The sequence below is a fragment of the Anolis carolinensis genome, chromosome 3, assembly GCF_035594765.1.
Source record: "Anolis carolinensis isolate JA03-04 chromosome 3, rAnoCar3.1.pri, whole genome shotgun sequence".
Classification (NCBI taxonomy): domain Eukaryota; kingdom Metazoa; phylum Chordata; class Lepidosauria; order Squamata; family Dactyloidae; genus Anolis; species Anolis carolinensis.
Window position 1 is genome coordinate 107,449,836 of NC_085843.1, and position 14,869 is coordinate 107,464,704.

Below are 14,869 nucleotides of genomic sequence, written 5' to 3' on the forward strand. Positions count from 1 at the left end.
TCTATCGCTTACCTGCCAACTTTACCTTACCCTCACTGACATAACTTGGGGGTTCCCCACCAAACACCAAAATGGCATCAGACACCTCTAGTTGCCCAGAATGATGATATCCAACATGCCCAGGAGACAGGAAAAGCAGAGGGGGAGAGGAGGAATCGCTCCTCCCCCCTTTGATCTCCTCAGTGTGTTGAAAATTGGTATTCCAAATGCAAGAAGTGTCCAAACCCTCTAGGTTTAAGTCTGAACCTAAAGTTACACAAGTGGCTGAACCCACTCCCCAAACAGTGTCAGCATCTTGAATAGCTCCATTAAAATTTGGGTTGAAACCCAAAACAAATCGACCGCCTTACTATCTCTCAGCTACTCCCACTAACAGTACCAAAAAGAATCCTTATGCTAGTATTATGCTCTTTCCCATTACAGTATGCCGTGGTTGTCCTCTCACACCACCATTTCTGTACCATGTTCAGTTCCTATTTGAGGAAGGGTCTTTATTTTGGTATCTCCCATTTGGAACTCTCTTTTGTAAAATTAACCTACACCATTTCCTTTCAATTTTCAACCATCACATTTTGATTTGATTTTCATATCCATGTAATGATTTTGGGGGCAGGCTTGGTTCTACTTTTATGCTAAATGTATAACTTTTTGTATAATAAACTTTTATTTAGAAGTACTAAGAGTTTGTGAAAGACAACCTTAAAATTATCCAAAAGCAAACATAGTTAGGAACAAGAAAAAGATGTATAATAAAGAAAGTTTCTGAAAGATTGTGTAGAAGGGAATATTTTATGTTCGAAATGAGTTCAGAAGCTTAGAAACAGGTTTTTTGAAAAAATCCCACATTGACAATATTAAAAATCCAACAGTTCTTGTAATAAATCCAACATTGACATCATTCCTTCCAGTTCAGTTACTTTACTTATGCCAATAAATAATTGTCATTTTCTGTATTCAGTTTTGCTCTGACCCCAACCACTTTTGTATGTTATGTGTATGTATGCTTGAGACACCATTATTATCTACATATATACCTGAAACCCTAATATTGTATTATATATACATGAATATGTGAATTGCATTTCACAAAAGCACATACTAAATAAATATTTGTTCTAATCTTGAATATGTTAGAAGACTTTATGTTATTCTACTGGAACACATTAAAATATGCCCCTTTGAAAACAAGTTTCAACTCTTGTCTTTCAGGAAAGTGGCATCAAGGTGTGAATTGCAAATATCGTAACGACCACTGCCATCACCCTTTAAATCATGGGTTTGATTATTATTATGGAATGCCATTTTCACTAATGGGTGACTGTCGCGTAACCGATCCTCCAGAGATGAATATGCCTCTGCGGATAAAGCTCTGGTGTTACACACAGATAATTGCTCTTGCTGTCTTCACTCTTATAGCAGCAAAACTGGCTCACCTGGTGTTCATCAGCTGGAAATTTATCTTCCTTCTCACTTTGTTTGGTTCTTTATTCTTTATTTCCTGGTTCTCAAGTTATGGATTCATAAGATACTGGAACTGTATCATGATGAGAAATTATGAAATTACAGAACAGCCAATGAAGGTAGAGAGAACAGCTCCCCTCATGCTAAAGGAAGCCATGTCTTTTGTTGAAAGGTAAGAAAAAAAAATTGCATGAGCATTATCTAAAAATGGGTGAGAGGAAAGGAAGTAGCCATCTTGATTATTTTTAAAATGCACAGACTGTTGTAGTACACCACAGAGATGGGAGCAAGTGGTCTCTGTTTTTAATCTGCTGAATGACTACCTTAAACAAAAGGAACACGGATGTATATAAAAATCTCAGAACTTTAGGTTCCAGAGATAAAAGCTACTTGCTGAAATGAATAACCAGACAGTATGGTATTTTATTTGAAATAACCATTTTCATCAGGAATGTTTGAGATTAATTTGTCTTATCTGGAAAAATATTTTTAAAATTTAGGGTAGTATGAGACAGAGCTTATAGTGGAATGCTATGATGACCCAGTGACTATTGGTGTAATACTTTAAAAAGCATTGCCAAAAATATTAGAAAATGATGTATACATTTGTTTTAACCCTTGGTCACTTATTAATTGCAACATATGATGGTTGTTTTTAGGAACAAAGAAGGGCCATTCCTCTTATTTGTTTCATTCTTGCATGTTCACACATCATTGGTTACCACAGAAAAATTCACTGGCAAGAGCAAACATGGTCTGTATGGTGATAATGTAGAAGAAATGGATTTTATGATAGGTAAGTCGATCTTAATACTGTACATGAGATCACTATTAGCATATTAATGATCAGTGTCCTGATTATTGAAATCTAAAACATATAGACAGGTTCCCAATCATGGTTTTCCTTCTAGCTGTTACTTTTCACTCACATATTCTAGTGATGAAGGGATCTTAATGTTAGTGACATGTGGTTCTTTCCTGTCACTTCTCTTTATGCAAACAATTTGTTAGATCTTTAGCTCTAGATAAAAAATGAAAAGTTCCTCTCTCCCTGCTCCATGTGCTGTCTTCATTCATTTTAAGGGAGCACATGGGCAAGTGTAACTGGATTTACAGTCTGATGAGGAAGTCAAGGAATTCAATTGCGAGCAAATGTTTTCAGGATTGTGTTATTAACGGATTATGTACCACACAACTAAGCAAGCCTATATACAATGCAAGTTATATATGGAGACTTAAATTGATTGGAAGTTTACATAAAGCTGTTGAACATATATAGCTGCCTATCTTGAAGGTGAAGGGGACATTTCCTCCTATAACCGTAGAGAAATTAGAGGACCAGACTAGTGAATTAATGGTCCAACTTTATTTAGAGAAAGAAATGCATTTCCGTCTTTTACCCTAGCAGAATCTGCAGAGAATGGGAGCCCTGGGCTCTCACCTTCTTGCTAAATCACTGCTGCAAAGTTAATTTAAGATTATAAAGGCATTAGAATTCAAAAATTATAGGTGCTAATTAGTTATGTATAGCCTCCTATAAGGTAAACAATCATTCACAATGGCAAGATCCACACATCTTTTGAGGTTGGCGCATAGAAAGCCATTTTAGTTTATCTTCCAAATAATCAACAGTTGAAAAGAACAGTGATTTTACATTGCATAATGGCTCGTCTATAAGCATAAAATAACAAGCAGCCCAAATTATTTTAATGTGATATTCAGAGAGTAGTCCTGGATGCCATAGAATCATAAAGTTGGAAGAGACCAAAGGGCCATCCAGTCCAACCCCCTGCCATGCAGGAAAAGTGCAACCAAAGCTCCCCTAACAGATAGCCATTGAGCCTCTGCTTACAAACCTTAGGAGAAGGAGACTCCACCACACTTTGAGGCAACACATTCCACTGCCAAACAGCTCTTACGGTCAGGAAACTCCTCCAGTGAGTTCCTAGAGCACAAAATTGAACCTTTGACTCATTTGCATTTTCTTATTCTTGCCTTATTCCACAACTTTACATTCCCAGGGGATTCATAGAGTGAAAAGTTTTTAAAAGATTATCTGATCTAAATTTGAAATATATGAGTATGTGTAGTGGTTGATTGCTTATATATAAAAACAGCTCAGGCTATAACAAGAAGTCTGGTGTAAGGGGATGTTCCAGCTCTTATGCTTTGGCAATACAAATCTATCACTGTTGGTTTCAGGAAGAATTCTGGATGTACTGGACAACAACAACTTGACAAACAGCACACTGGTATATTTTACCTCTGATAATGGTGGACACTTAGAGGCTCAAGAAAGAAATGCCCGATGGGGTGGTTGGAATGGCATTTACAAAGGTAATATTCTTAAATTCTTCCATTTTGCTTTCTAAAAATTGGATGCCTCAAGTTATCAAAAACCTTTTGAAATACTGAAATAACAAAAATAAATCTGAGCACAAAGAGGCACCAGCTGTTCATACAACATTGAGGCATGGAAGGAATAAATATGGAGAAAGTAACCAAATTATTTGATTGTAAGGAATCCTCATATAAAATATGTTTAAATGGCCAATATGAAAGTAAGATATAAAGCTGGTGCATATTAAGTGAGAAGAGAAGAGAAAAAAGAAAAGAAGAAAATGAGTGTCATTTATTTTGATAAATCTCTTGATAAACTTTGATATCATCAACTGCCCGTTTTACGCATATTCATTATTTATATTATTTATAGCAGTGGTTCTCAACTTGTGGGTCCCCAGATATTTTTGCCCTTCAACTCCCAGAAATCCTAACAGCTGGTAAACTGGCTAGGATTTCTGGGAGTTGTAGGTCAAAACACCTGAGGACCTGTAGGTTGAGAACCACTGATTTAAAGCATGGAAGAGTTGTCTGAGCACTGGACTACAACCCTAGATAACAGAAATAAAATCCCTGCTCAGCCATAGAAATACACTGATTGACCTTGGGCAAGACACATACTCTCAGCCTCAGAAGAGGAAGATCGCAACCCCCCTCTGAATACATCTTGCTAAGAACATCATAGGATAGATTTTCTTTGGCGGTTACTATAAGTCAGAAACTACCTGAGAGTGCACAAGAATGTGATGGACCAGTGCAGTTGACCTTATGGTAAAACCAGGATGCTTATGTTGAGACTCAGAATGTTCTAGTAAGACAAAAAGTCTTAAATCTGGTTCTCATATGTTGGAGCAAGCTAAAAACCATGGTTGCTCCCTTCTGAGACTAAAAAGGAATGCACACTTTTCAAAGAAAAGGAAAATGAAAGCAATAAGTCAGAGGAGGCAAAAGCCCTAAGTATTATGGAATGATTGCAGAGGGGAAAACTCCGGGGATTGTTTGCTCTTCATTGCTCCTTCTACTTACCACTTTTATGAAATTGCTAATACCCCATTGCTTGCAATTCCTCCTGAATAGGCTGTGTGGATTAGGAGCACCATTCCAAGGAGCACTGTTACTGCGATTTTGGTGAAAAAGCACAGGATTCTGATCTGGAACATGCTCATGATCCAGACTGGGACCATGTACTGGTTTTGTAATGAAAATCATCAAAAGACTTGGTGACAAAAGTACTGCATTTTACAGTTAGTACCAAGCATATCTACTAAACTGTTAGTTGGGACTTTTTTGTGTGTGTGTCAGGAGCAACCGGAGTTGCTTCTGGAGTGAGAGAATTGGCCGCCTGCAAGGACGTTGCCCAGGGGACGCCCAGATGTTTTGATCTTTTTACCATCCTTGTGGGAGGCTTCTCTCATGTCCCCGCATAGAGCTGGAGCTGATAGAGGGAGCTCATCCGCACTCTCCCCGGGTGGGATTCAAACCTGGTAGCCTTCAGGTCAGCAACCCAACCTTCAAGTCACAAGGCTTTTATCACCTAAGCCACCGGAGGCTCCTAGTTGGGACTGAGCAATGGAAACATCTGTCATAGGTACATAAAATATCTGCACTGCTCCCTGGCCTTTTCCAGGTATAAATCAACATGCTCATCTTGGGAATTTCTTCCTAGCTCTGGAGATGGGTGCCTTCAGCACCATTTATGCCAACATGGATGCAACATGAACATGCTGGTATAGCTTTCCCAATGCTCCCACTATCTGAGATGCATCGTACTACTTTCTAACTTATACTGAAACAGCAAGAACAGTTCCTATTTATTTTTTGCAGTATTTCTTGGTAGTAATATTTGGTGATTTTATCATTCCGATTATTGTATTACTTTGTGAGTCACTTCAGAAGATTTATTTTTTCTCATGAAGGACAATGAGTGAGATGATCGTATTAAATGAAACATTAAATTTAAAAATAGAACATTCAAATTCTGAATGATGAATTGATAGAGTCCTCTCTTTTGCTCTCTGTCTCGCTCTCTCTCTCTCTTTTAATCTCAGCATTATCTATCTATCTATCTATCTATCTATCTAAATCACTTCTGTGTTCAGTTAACACTCAGGATAATGTACAGAACACTTATATAATGTATGTTGATGTATCATTGTGTTGTAGAAAATGTATACTAATGACATGCAAAATCAATTATGTTTTATATAAAATACGAAAAAGGATCTACATATCATCTTCTGGAAAACTAGAATCATATGACAATCTGGACGTGGACATAGACTAATGTTGTATGATAACTCTAGGTGGAAAGGCCATAGCAGGCTGGGAAGGGGGAATTCGTGTCCCTGGATTATTCAGATGGATGGGAGTGCTGCCTGAGCACAAGGTTATTGATGAACCTACAAGTTTAATGGATGTTTTCCCCACATTAGTAAACCTGGCTGGTGGAACAGTACCTCAGGACAGGTAAGAATACTGTTGAGGTTAATTCCAAATTGACAGTATTGCGCAACAATTGACAATTTTTAGATACTGTTTCATTAACATGGGTAATATTTCCAGAAAGTTTAAGCAAGATTTGGTATCTAGACTTCTTTGAACCTAAAGTCTAATACTTTTCCAAAGCACTGGGACTGGTATTGTGATTTTCTTCTCCAAATGAAAGGGAAATTTGGAGAGGAAGGAGAACAAGGAAAATGATAAACTAAAATATTATGCTTTCTGCATTAGCCAGTACAACCTAGCAGACCTAGGGGAGAAGAGGATCCTTTGAAAAAGATTCCACCCCTCTCCTGTAGGATTGCTCTGTAAATTGGTAACCTGAAGACAATTTATGTAAATCTTTTCTCAGTGAAATATTTGTTTCGCGCTCTTGTAAATGTTTCTGTCAAAAATGTGTGCACACCAGAACTTTCTACACATGCAAGGATTTGGAATAAGAGATATATACTGGCAGTTATATCTTTGAAAATAATTTGTGTGTGTGTGTGTGTGTGTGTACACACATACACAGAGATAGATAGATCACTTAGAATCTATATAGATTAGTTTGGATCTGCAGATTCTCAATCCCCAAGGACTATCATCACATTATAAAAAGTCAAACAATTTTATTTTAGACATTTTTTTTTAAAAAAAAAATGACCATTCAATATGTAACAAATACTCAATGCTAAATAATTTAAATGATCCGTCTATCTCTCTGGCTTTCAGGATAATTGATGGTCGGGATTTGATGCCTTTACTGCAGGGATTAGTTCAGCACTCAGAGCATGAATTCATGTTTCACTACTGTGGAATACTTTTACATGCCGTGCGGTGGCACCAGAAGGACAGTAAGTATAAGTTTTTTGGTTGTGCTTTTCCTGCATGGCAGGGGGATGTACCAAATGGCCCATGTGGTCTCTTTCAACTCTATAATTATAAGGAGCAGACAAGGCCCCTATTAAGGCAGCTCCACTGGCTGCCAATAAGTTTCCGGTCCCAATTCAATGTGCAGGTAACCACCTACAAAGCCCTAAACAGTTCAGGCCTTGCCTATCTTTGCTATTGCATCCCCCCCCCCCCCATGTACCTACACACGTGTTAAGATCTGCCAGGGAGGCCCCTCTCGTGGTTCAGCCACCATCACAAATATGGTTGGTGGGGACGAGGGAGAGGGCCTTCTCAGTGGTTGCTCCCTGGCTTTGGAACACTCTCCCTAGGGAGATTAGGCAGACCCCCACCCTATCCTCCTTCCAGAGGGAATTGAAGATTTGGATGTTTAGACAAGCCTTTGAGAATATCTAGCCCAATGGTCTGCAATTATGATACAACACAGCACTTCTATCCCATTCCGTTGTTCCTTGGCTACAACTTGCACTATCCCTTTCTTTTCTTCTTGTTTATAGTTGGCCATGTTTTATGACAGATGACACTATAAGTTATTGGTGCTGTTCTGAGTTCAAATTGTTGTTTTATATACTAGTGGTTTTATTTTATATTGTGTTGTTGTTGTTTATTCGTTCAATCGCTTCCGACTCTTCATGACCTTATGGACCAGCCCACGCCAGAGCTTCCTGTTGGCCGTCACCACCCCCTGTTCCTTCAAGGTCAAGCCAGTCACTTCAAGGATACCATCCATCCATCTTGCCCTTGGTTGGCCTCTCTTCTTTTTTCCTTCCATTTTCCCCAACATCATGATCTTTTCCAAGCTTTCCTGTCTCCTCATGATGTGGCCAAAATACTTCATCTTTGCCTCTAATATCCTTCCCTCCAGTGAGCAGCCGAGCATTATTTCCTGGACTATGGACTGGTTGGATCTTCTTGCAGTCCAAGAGACTCTCAGAATTTTCCTCCAGCAACACAGTTCAAAAGCATCTATCTTCCTTCACTCAGCCTTCCTTGTTGCATCCATAGATTACTGCGGGGTATACCATTGCTTTAACTATGTGGAGCTTCATTGCCAGTGTGATGTCTCTGCTCTTCACTATTTTATCAAGGTTGGCCATTGCTCTCCTCCCAAGAAGTAAACATCTTCTGATTTCCTGGCTGCAGTCTGCATCTGCAGTGATCTTCGTGCCTAGAAATATAAAGTCTATCCCTGCCTCCATATTTTCTCCTTGTTTGCCAGTTATCAATCAGTCTGGTTGCCATAATCTTGGTTTTCTTGATGTTTAACTGCAACCCAGCTTTTGCACTTTCTTCTTTCACCTTGGTGATAAGGCTCCTCAGCTCCTCCTCAGTTTCAGCCATCAGAGTGGTATCATTTGCATATCTAAGGTTGTTAATGTTTCTTCCAGCAATTTTAACTCCAGCCTTGGATTCATCAAGCCCTGCACGTCGCATGATGTGTTCTGTGTACAAGTTGAATAAGGAGGGTGAAAATATGCAGCCCTGCCATACTCCTTTCCCAATCTTGAACCAGTCTGTTGTTCCGTGGTCTGTTCTCACTGTTGCTACTTGGTCTTTATACAGATTTCTCAGGAGACAGACAAGGTGACTTGGTATCCTCATACAGTAGAGTCTCACTTATCGAAGCTAAATGGGCCGGCAGAACCTTGAATAAGCGAATATCTTGGATAATAAGGAGGGAATAAGGAAAAGCCTATGAAACATCAAATTAGGTTATGATTTTACAAATTAAGCACCAAAACATCATGTTATTCAACAAATTTGACAGAAAAAGTAGTTCAATATGCAGTAATGTTATGTTGTAATTACTGTATTTACGAATTTAGCACCAAAATATCATGATATATTGAAAACATTAACTACAAAAATGCCTTGGATAATGCAGAACCTTGGATAAGTGAGACTCTACTGTACCACCAATTTATTATGATCCACACAATCAAAGGCTTTAGAATAATCAATAAAACAGAAAGATATGTTTTTCTGAAACTCCCTAGCTTCCTCCATTATCCAGTGGATATTAGCAATTTGGTCTCTCGTTCCTTTGCCTTTTCTAAACCCGAGCTTGGACATCTGGCAACTCTCGCTCCATGTATTGCTGGAGTCTGCCTTGCAGGATCTTGAGCATTACTTTACTGGCATGTGAAATAAGTGCCACTGTACAAAAGTTAGAGCATTCTTTAGCATTTCCCTTTTTTGGTATGGGGATATAAATTGATTTTTTCCAATCTGATGGCCATTCTTGTGTTTTCCATATTTGCTAGCATATAGCATGATTCACCTTTTTTAATTTTTATTTATGCTTTTCAAAATACATTAAAAGTGGGGGAATAATTAGCATGATTCACCTTGACAGCATCATCTTTCAAGATTTTAAATAACTCTGCTGCTGCCTTGTTATTAACAATGTTTCTTAAGGCCCATTCACCCTCCCTCCTCAGGATGTCTGGTTCTAATTTTATATTGTACTGTGTGTTTATTTTAATGTGTTGTTTTAGGCACCTTGTGCTATATGTAAGCTGCCCTGAATCCCTTCGGGGAGATGGAGGCAGAGTACAAAAATAAAGCTATTATTATTATTATTATTATTATTATTATTATTATTATTATTATTATTATTGTTATTGTTATTCTAAGTGCTCTCCACATCCCTCAAAAAAAATTAAAGGAACCACATCTTCCCAGACAGAAATGATTCTAAAGTCTCTCTTCAGTTTACATAATAATCCCAGTATGCTCTTCAGAGGAAGGGTAGACTACCCTGCCCATGATTGGTAAATGGGTCATTATTCCATAATCTCTTATTTAGTTTTAAGAATGCCTCAGCTTTGGTAACAGTAGTTTCTCCATTTCTCTTTGGTTTGTATTTGAGATAGCTCCACACTTTTTTATCTCATTTCCTGTGTCTGGTTTTGAGACTTTCATGCATTAAGATGAAGTTCTACTTACATTATAAAAAAAAGCAAGTATAATGTAAGAAAAGAGGATGATGGATTAAATGAAGTCTAAGCATGGTCCAAGACAAAAGGCACAAGAGGGAAATTGGAAGCTCTGCTGTGAACAGGTGGGTGTGTTACATTCCCTGGTTCCAACTAAATAGACTACAGCATGATAAAGATACAGAATTGGGAATGTAAGGCATTCATAAAATCTCCTCTTATGAAAAATATTGGGGGGGGGGGAATCGGTCACTGTGAGATTTTTCTTTGCCTTTGGTTTTTTCCTATTATGTGATGTTTTGTTTTGTTCAAAAACAGTGGGTTTTTTTTACCTAAAATGATTGAATTTTACACACAGAGATTTGCATACTCACATGCAAACCTTCAGAAATTTTTCAAAAGTAATTACCAAAATATTTTTTTACCAAAACACAATTGGCTGTTGGAAATGTGCAAAACCCTCTTGTAGTCTGGATTGCTGTGACTTTTTTGAGCTATATGGCCATGTTCCAGAAGCATTCTCTCCTGACGTTTCACCTACATCTATGGCAGGGATCCTCTGAGGTTGTGAGGTATACCCAGTGATTCCAGCCATGAAAGCCTTTGACAATACATTGAACACCTCTTGTAGTCTCACAAAGCAGAGAGAAAACTTTTGAAACTTTTCATTCCTGTGTGGGAATTGTGTAATTGTGGTTTACCTCCCTACACAAAATAGACGTACAAAATTATTTTTAAAGAAATAAAATAAGATTGCAAATGAAAGTCAACAAAGAACTATGTGTTTTAAAGCAAAGAATATAGAAGCTGTGTTGATGGAAACCAAAATGGAGTACTTTGTCTACTTCTGCAATATGAGGGGATTGTAATCTCTTCCAACTCTATGTTTATATGATTTTATGTATTTGTTAGCTATACCAGAGCTATACAAATGGCTTATTGGGTAGAAACCCATCCCATTTTGCATAGTTGGCCACTCTTAACTATGTCGTTTCTTTCCAACCAGGTGGAAATGTGTGGAAGGCCCATTATGTGACACCAATTTTTCAACCCAAAGGATCTGGTGGTTGCTATGATATTAGATTTTGTCCTTGTTCTGGAGAACGTGTAGAACATCACAATCCTGCTTTGCTTTTTGATCTTTCAAGAGACCCATCAGAGGAAGTCCCTTTGTCGCCTGAGACTGAGCCACTGTTCCACATGGTTTTAAAAAAAATAGAGAAAGTAGTGGAGGAGCACCGGACGACCCTCACTCCTGTCCCACAGCAGCTGTCTTTCTATAACTCTTTGTGGAATCCGTGGTTGCAGCCTTGCTGTGGGACATTCCCCTTCTGTGGCTGTGACAAAGAAAAGGAAAAGAGGGAACACTTTTAAAGTTAAACATGTTGAAATAGTAGGTGTTTTTGACCATTAAAATGCCTACTAAAACAGGAAGTATTTCAGAACAAATAATATGCTTGCCCTTTCCCACTGCCCCATAATCCACCTGCTGGGAGCGGGGACAATGGTTAATAGAAAAGGTAATAAAAAGGGAATGACCAAGAATCATGATGCTTTGTATTTGTGTTACATATTAGTAGGCCTGACAGCAAAGCTGTAACATTATTCAAGTAAGTTAATGTATTGATGCAGTATTTGCAATGCTAAAGACTCTGTCATTTGCTCGTATCTGATATAAGCAGCAGAGTCCGGGGAATTCATAGCAGAGTTATATGAAAGACAAACAAAGTAAGACCAGTAAATAGTAAACACATTTCACTTCCCATCTACTTTATTGGAGATGGTGAATACTGGTACAATTCATTGTGAAAACTATTTGTTCTAGTTTATTGACACAATTAAAAATAGCTTTTATGACACATCTATTTATAAAATAAAATTCTACTGGTAACCATCAACCATTCCTTATAGAGTTAAAAAGAGAAAAATTACCTTTGAAAATACCATGCATTGCGAACAAGAACACTTAGGCCCCTTCCACACAGCTGAAGAAAATCCCACATTATCTGCTTTGGAATATATGGCAGTGTGGACTCAGATATCTCAGTTCAAAGCAGATATGGTGGGATTTTCTGCCTTGATATTCTGGGGTATATGGCTGTGTGGAAGGGCCTCTAAATGGCTCATTTCTTGATTATTTGCCTAATGGCCATTTGTCCAATGTCATTGTAAATAATCCAAACAATTTCCCCAAAGGAAAACATGGGGCACTTGCAGGTTTTACTCCACATTCTTGGGTTTTATTTTGGTTTTTTATTTTAGTTTTTCACCAGCTTTGAATCAAGCAAGTAAGCAGATAGCAACAGCAAGGAACACCGGTACCAAGCTTGGGGTTTCAGGGTTGACGGTGAGGCCTCAGATGTAGTGCAAGCCTTGATGGGTATCCTTTAATACCTATCCCTCATACCACCTGGCTCATGACTTCTTCCAGCCAAGTCCTGAGGCCTGTATCATTGACTCATATGAATTTTTGAAACAGCCTCTGGGTCTAAAAAAAAAAGTAAATACAAGGACTGCCAAATCTACAGAAAGTTCCACTTGAAAATTACATCTGGATAAGAAAAACATCAATGAAAATATATAAAAGAAAGAATTTTCACTGCTGTTTGGCACTCATTATAATGTTTATGAAAATGCAAAATATTGGTGCAGTCCTTTCAAAATAGTTGTTGATGACAGACCCTGGATAGGTTCTGCCCTGTTCTCAAGTCACTCAGCTATCATTTCCAGGGTGGAGACTGCCCGGAGTCTGTAATTAACAACAGTATCAACAAGGATGCACAGAAAACATGTTTTGATCTTTTTCTAAAAAAAAACAAAAGTGTGTGAGGGGGAGGTGACAATTACACAATACATTTCAGTTTAACTTATAATAACATGACTTCAAAATTGCAGAGTAGTACAAGATACAACATTCCCCACCCAGTGTTTGGACGTTTGTTCATTATATAATTTTTGTCTGACTATGTTGGTTTAATTTATTGCTGTTAGGTTCAATTCATTGATCTTAGCTTTAATTTGATGTTAGGTTTTAATTGCTGTTTTCATATATGGGGTTTTCCTGGGATTTTATGTCACTATTTGTTTGTTTTATGGAGGCATTTAATGTTTCCCGTTGTATGTTGGAATCCGCCCTTATCTTGGAGAGATAAGGCGGAATACAAATAAAGTTTTATTATGTATCATTATTTCAAAATATGAAATAAAATTAGAAATTGTCCCCATAGATGGCTGAAATAGTAACAACTTTTTTTTGTGATGGTTCAATATACATAACCTTTTGTAAAAACAGAGTATGGGAATCATAATGGAACTACTGGAATTTCACCATGGAATTGTACTGGTGGACCTACAAATGCATTGGGAGAACTTTTTTATCATGTATAAAAAAAGTGGAAAATACTGTCATCTGAGAATAATCAAATCCATGAATTCTGAACCCACAATTTTGGATGATTGCAGATCTACCCTATTTACTCAATAGTGATAGCAATTTAACATGCCTATGTAGTAGCTGGTTGGCATGTACTGGTGCCATTTCCAATAACAGTTCCAACAACATCAAACAAAATGAACATCGACACTATATGGATATGGAATATCATAGATTCAAGATGCATTATTTGGAAACTAAGAGTAGAATCTAGATTTTTATCATAATTTGGAATCTAAAATTAAATGCATTGTCCTGCTCCGTGCAAAATAGAGAACATTTTCCTTACTGTCAAGAGGAAATCAAACCAAGGAAATTTTCTAGGGAATCATATAAATCTCCCAAATGCATTGAAGCTTGCAAAAAGATTGAATCCTGTTTATCAAGAGAAAAGCACATTAATCAATGTTTTTCTTGTCTTATAATCATTCAAGTGTAATGCAGGGGAATTACGGTATACTCTAATAATGTTCCTGGCCTTAACGTAGAGATATGTTGAGCCTAATAGGGAAAAAAATGAAGGCTAGTAATCATAATCAGAACTGATAGATGGGGGTGAAGCAAGAGTCTTTGAATGGAAATATTAGCAAAGATGGAAATTAACATTTTGATGACTGATATATCATTTTGTCCACTATTAACCATATTTCAAGTGACTGGATACCACCCAATTGTATATAATCACTTTTCTTTGCCTTCTAATATAAAAATTGCATCTATCTTGTTTGTGTCCAATATGTTATAGATCAAAAACTGGATACAAACTGAAATGATATGACATTTGATAAAGGTGAATGGTTCAGGCATAGAACAAATCAGGCCTGAACTCTCCCTAGAAGCCATGCTGATTAAACTGAGGCTGTCATACCTGGTCATGTCACAGGAAGACAAGACTCATTAGACAGAAGGCAGTAGTACAAAAAAAATCAAAGAACAATGCAATATATGAAACAAAGAACAATTTTAACCAACATAAACATACCCATCTTTCAATGGGAAGTGTGGGCCTGCTTTTGGCTGATGAGAGAGTCAAGTTAATCAGGATTGTTGTTGTGTGCCTTCAAGTCGTTTCAGACAGTGGCATATGCTGCTTCAGAGTTGAGGGGAGTCTCCTTCTCTGGAGGTTTTCCCACAGAGGCGCCATGGCCATCTGTCAGGAGGGCTTTGATTGTGGTGGGGAGGCCTTACAGTTCCCGCCTGTCTCTCCCCTTTTCTTCCCAAGGAAGGAACTGTAGTGAAGGGCAACCTTTTTGGAAAATGCAGGGCAGCAACGCAGGAAGAAGGTGGGGCAGGGAGGAAGAGA

The 14,869-nt window shown here is 37.9% G+C and overlaps 1 protein-coding gene across 11 annotated transcripts in view; it reads left to right on the plus strand.

Moving 5' to 3' along the window:
• The window catches only part of LOC100557882 (arylsulfatase H), a 28,853-nt gene extending 15,494 nt beyond the window's left edge, over window positions 1-13,359 (plus strand). For all 11 annotated transcript variants that reach the window (XM_062975306.1, XM_062975307.1, XM_016992364.2 and 8 more), the window contains 6 exons: window positions 1,210-1,633; window positions 2,121-2,257; window positions 3,664-3,798; window positions 6,105-6,267; window positions 7,015-7,136; window positions 11,140-13,359. In XM_062975306.1, the coding sequence (XP_062831376.1) occupies window positions 1,210-1,633; window positions 2,121-2,257; window positions 3,664-3,798; window positions 6,105-6,267; window positions 7,015-7,136; window positions 11,140-11,507 (1,349 nt within the window). In that variant the 3' untranslated portion in view covers window positions 11,508-13,359. The remainder of the gene's footprint in view (window positions 1-1,209; window positions 1,634-2,120; window positions 2,258-3,663; window positions 3,799-6,104; window positions 6,268-7,014; window positions 7,137-11,139) is intronic.
• Window positions 13,360-14,869: the final 1,510 nt, after the last annotated feature.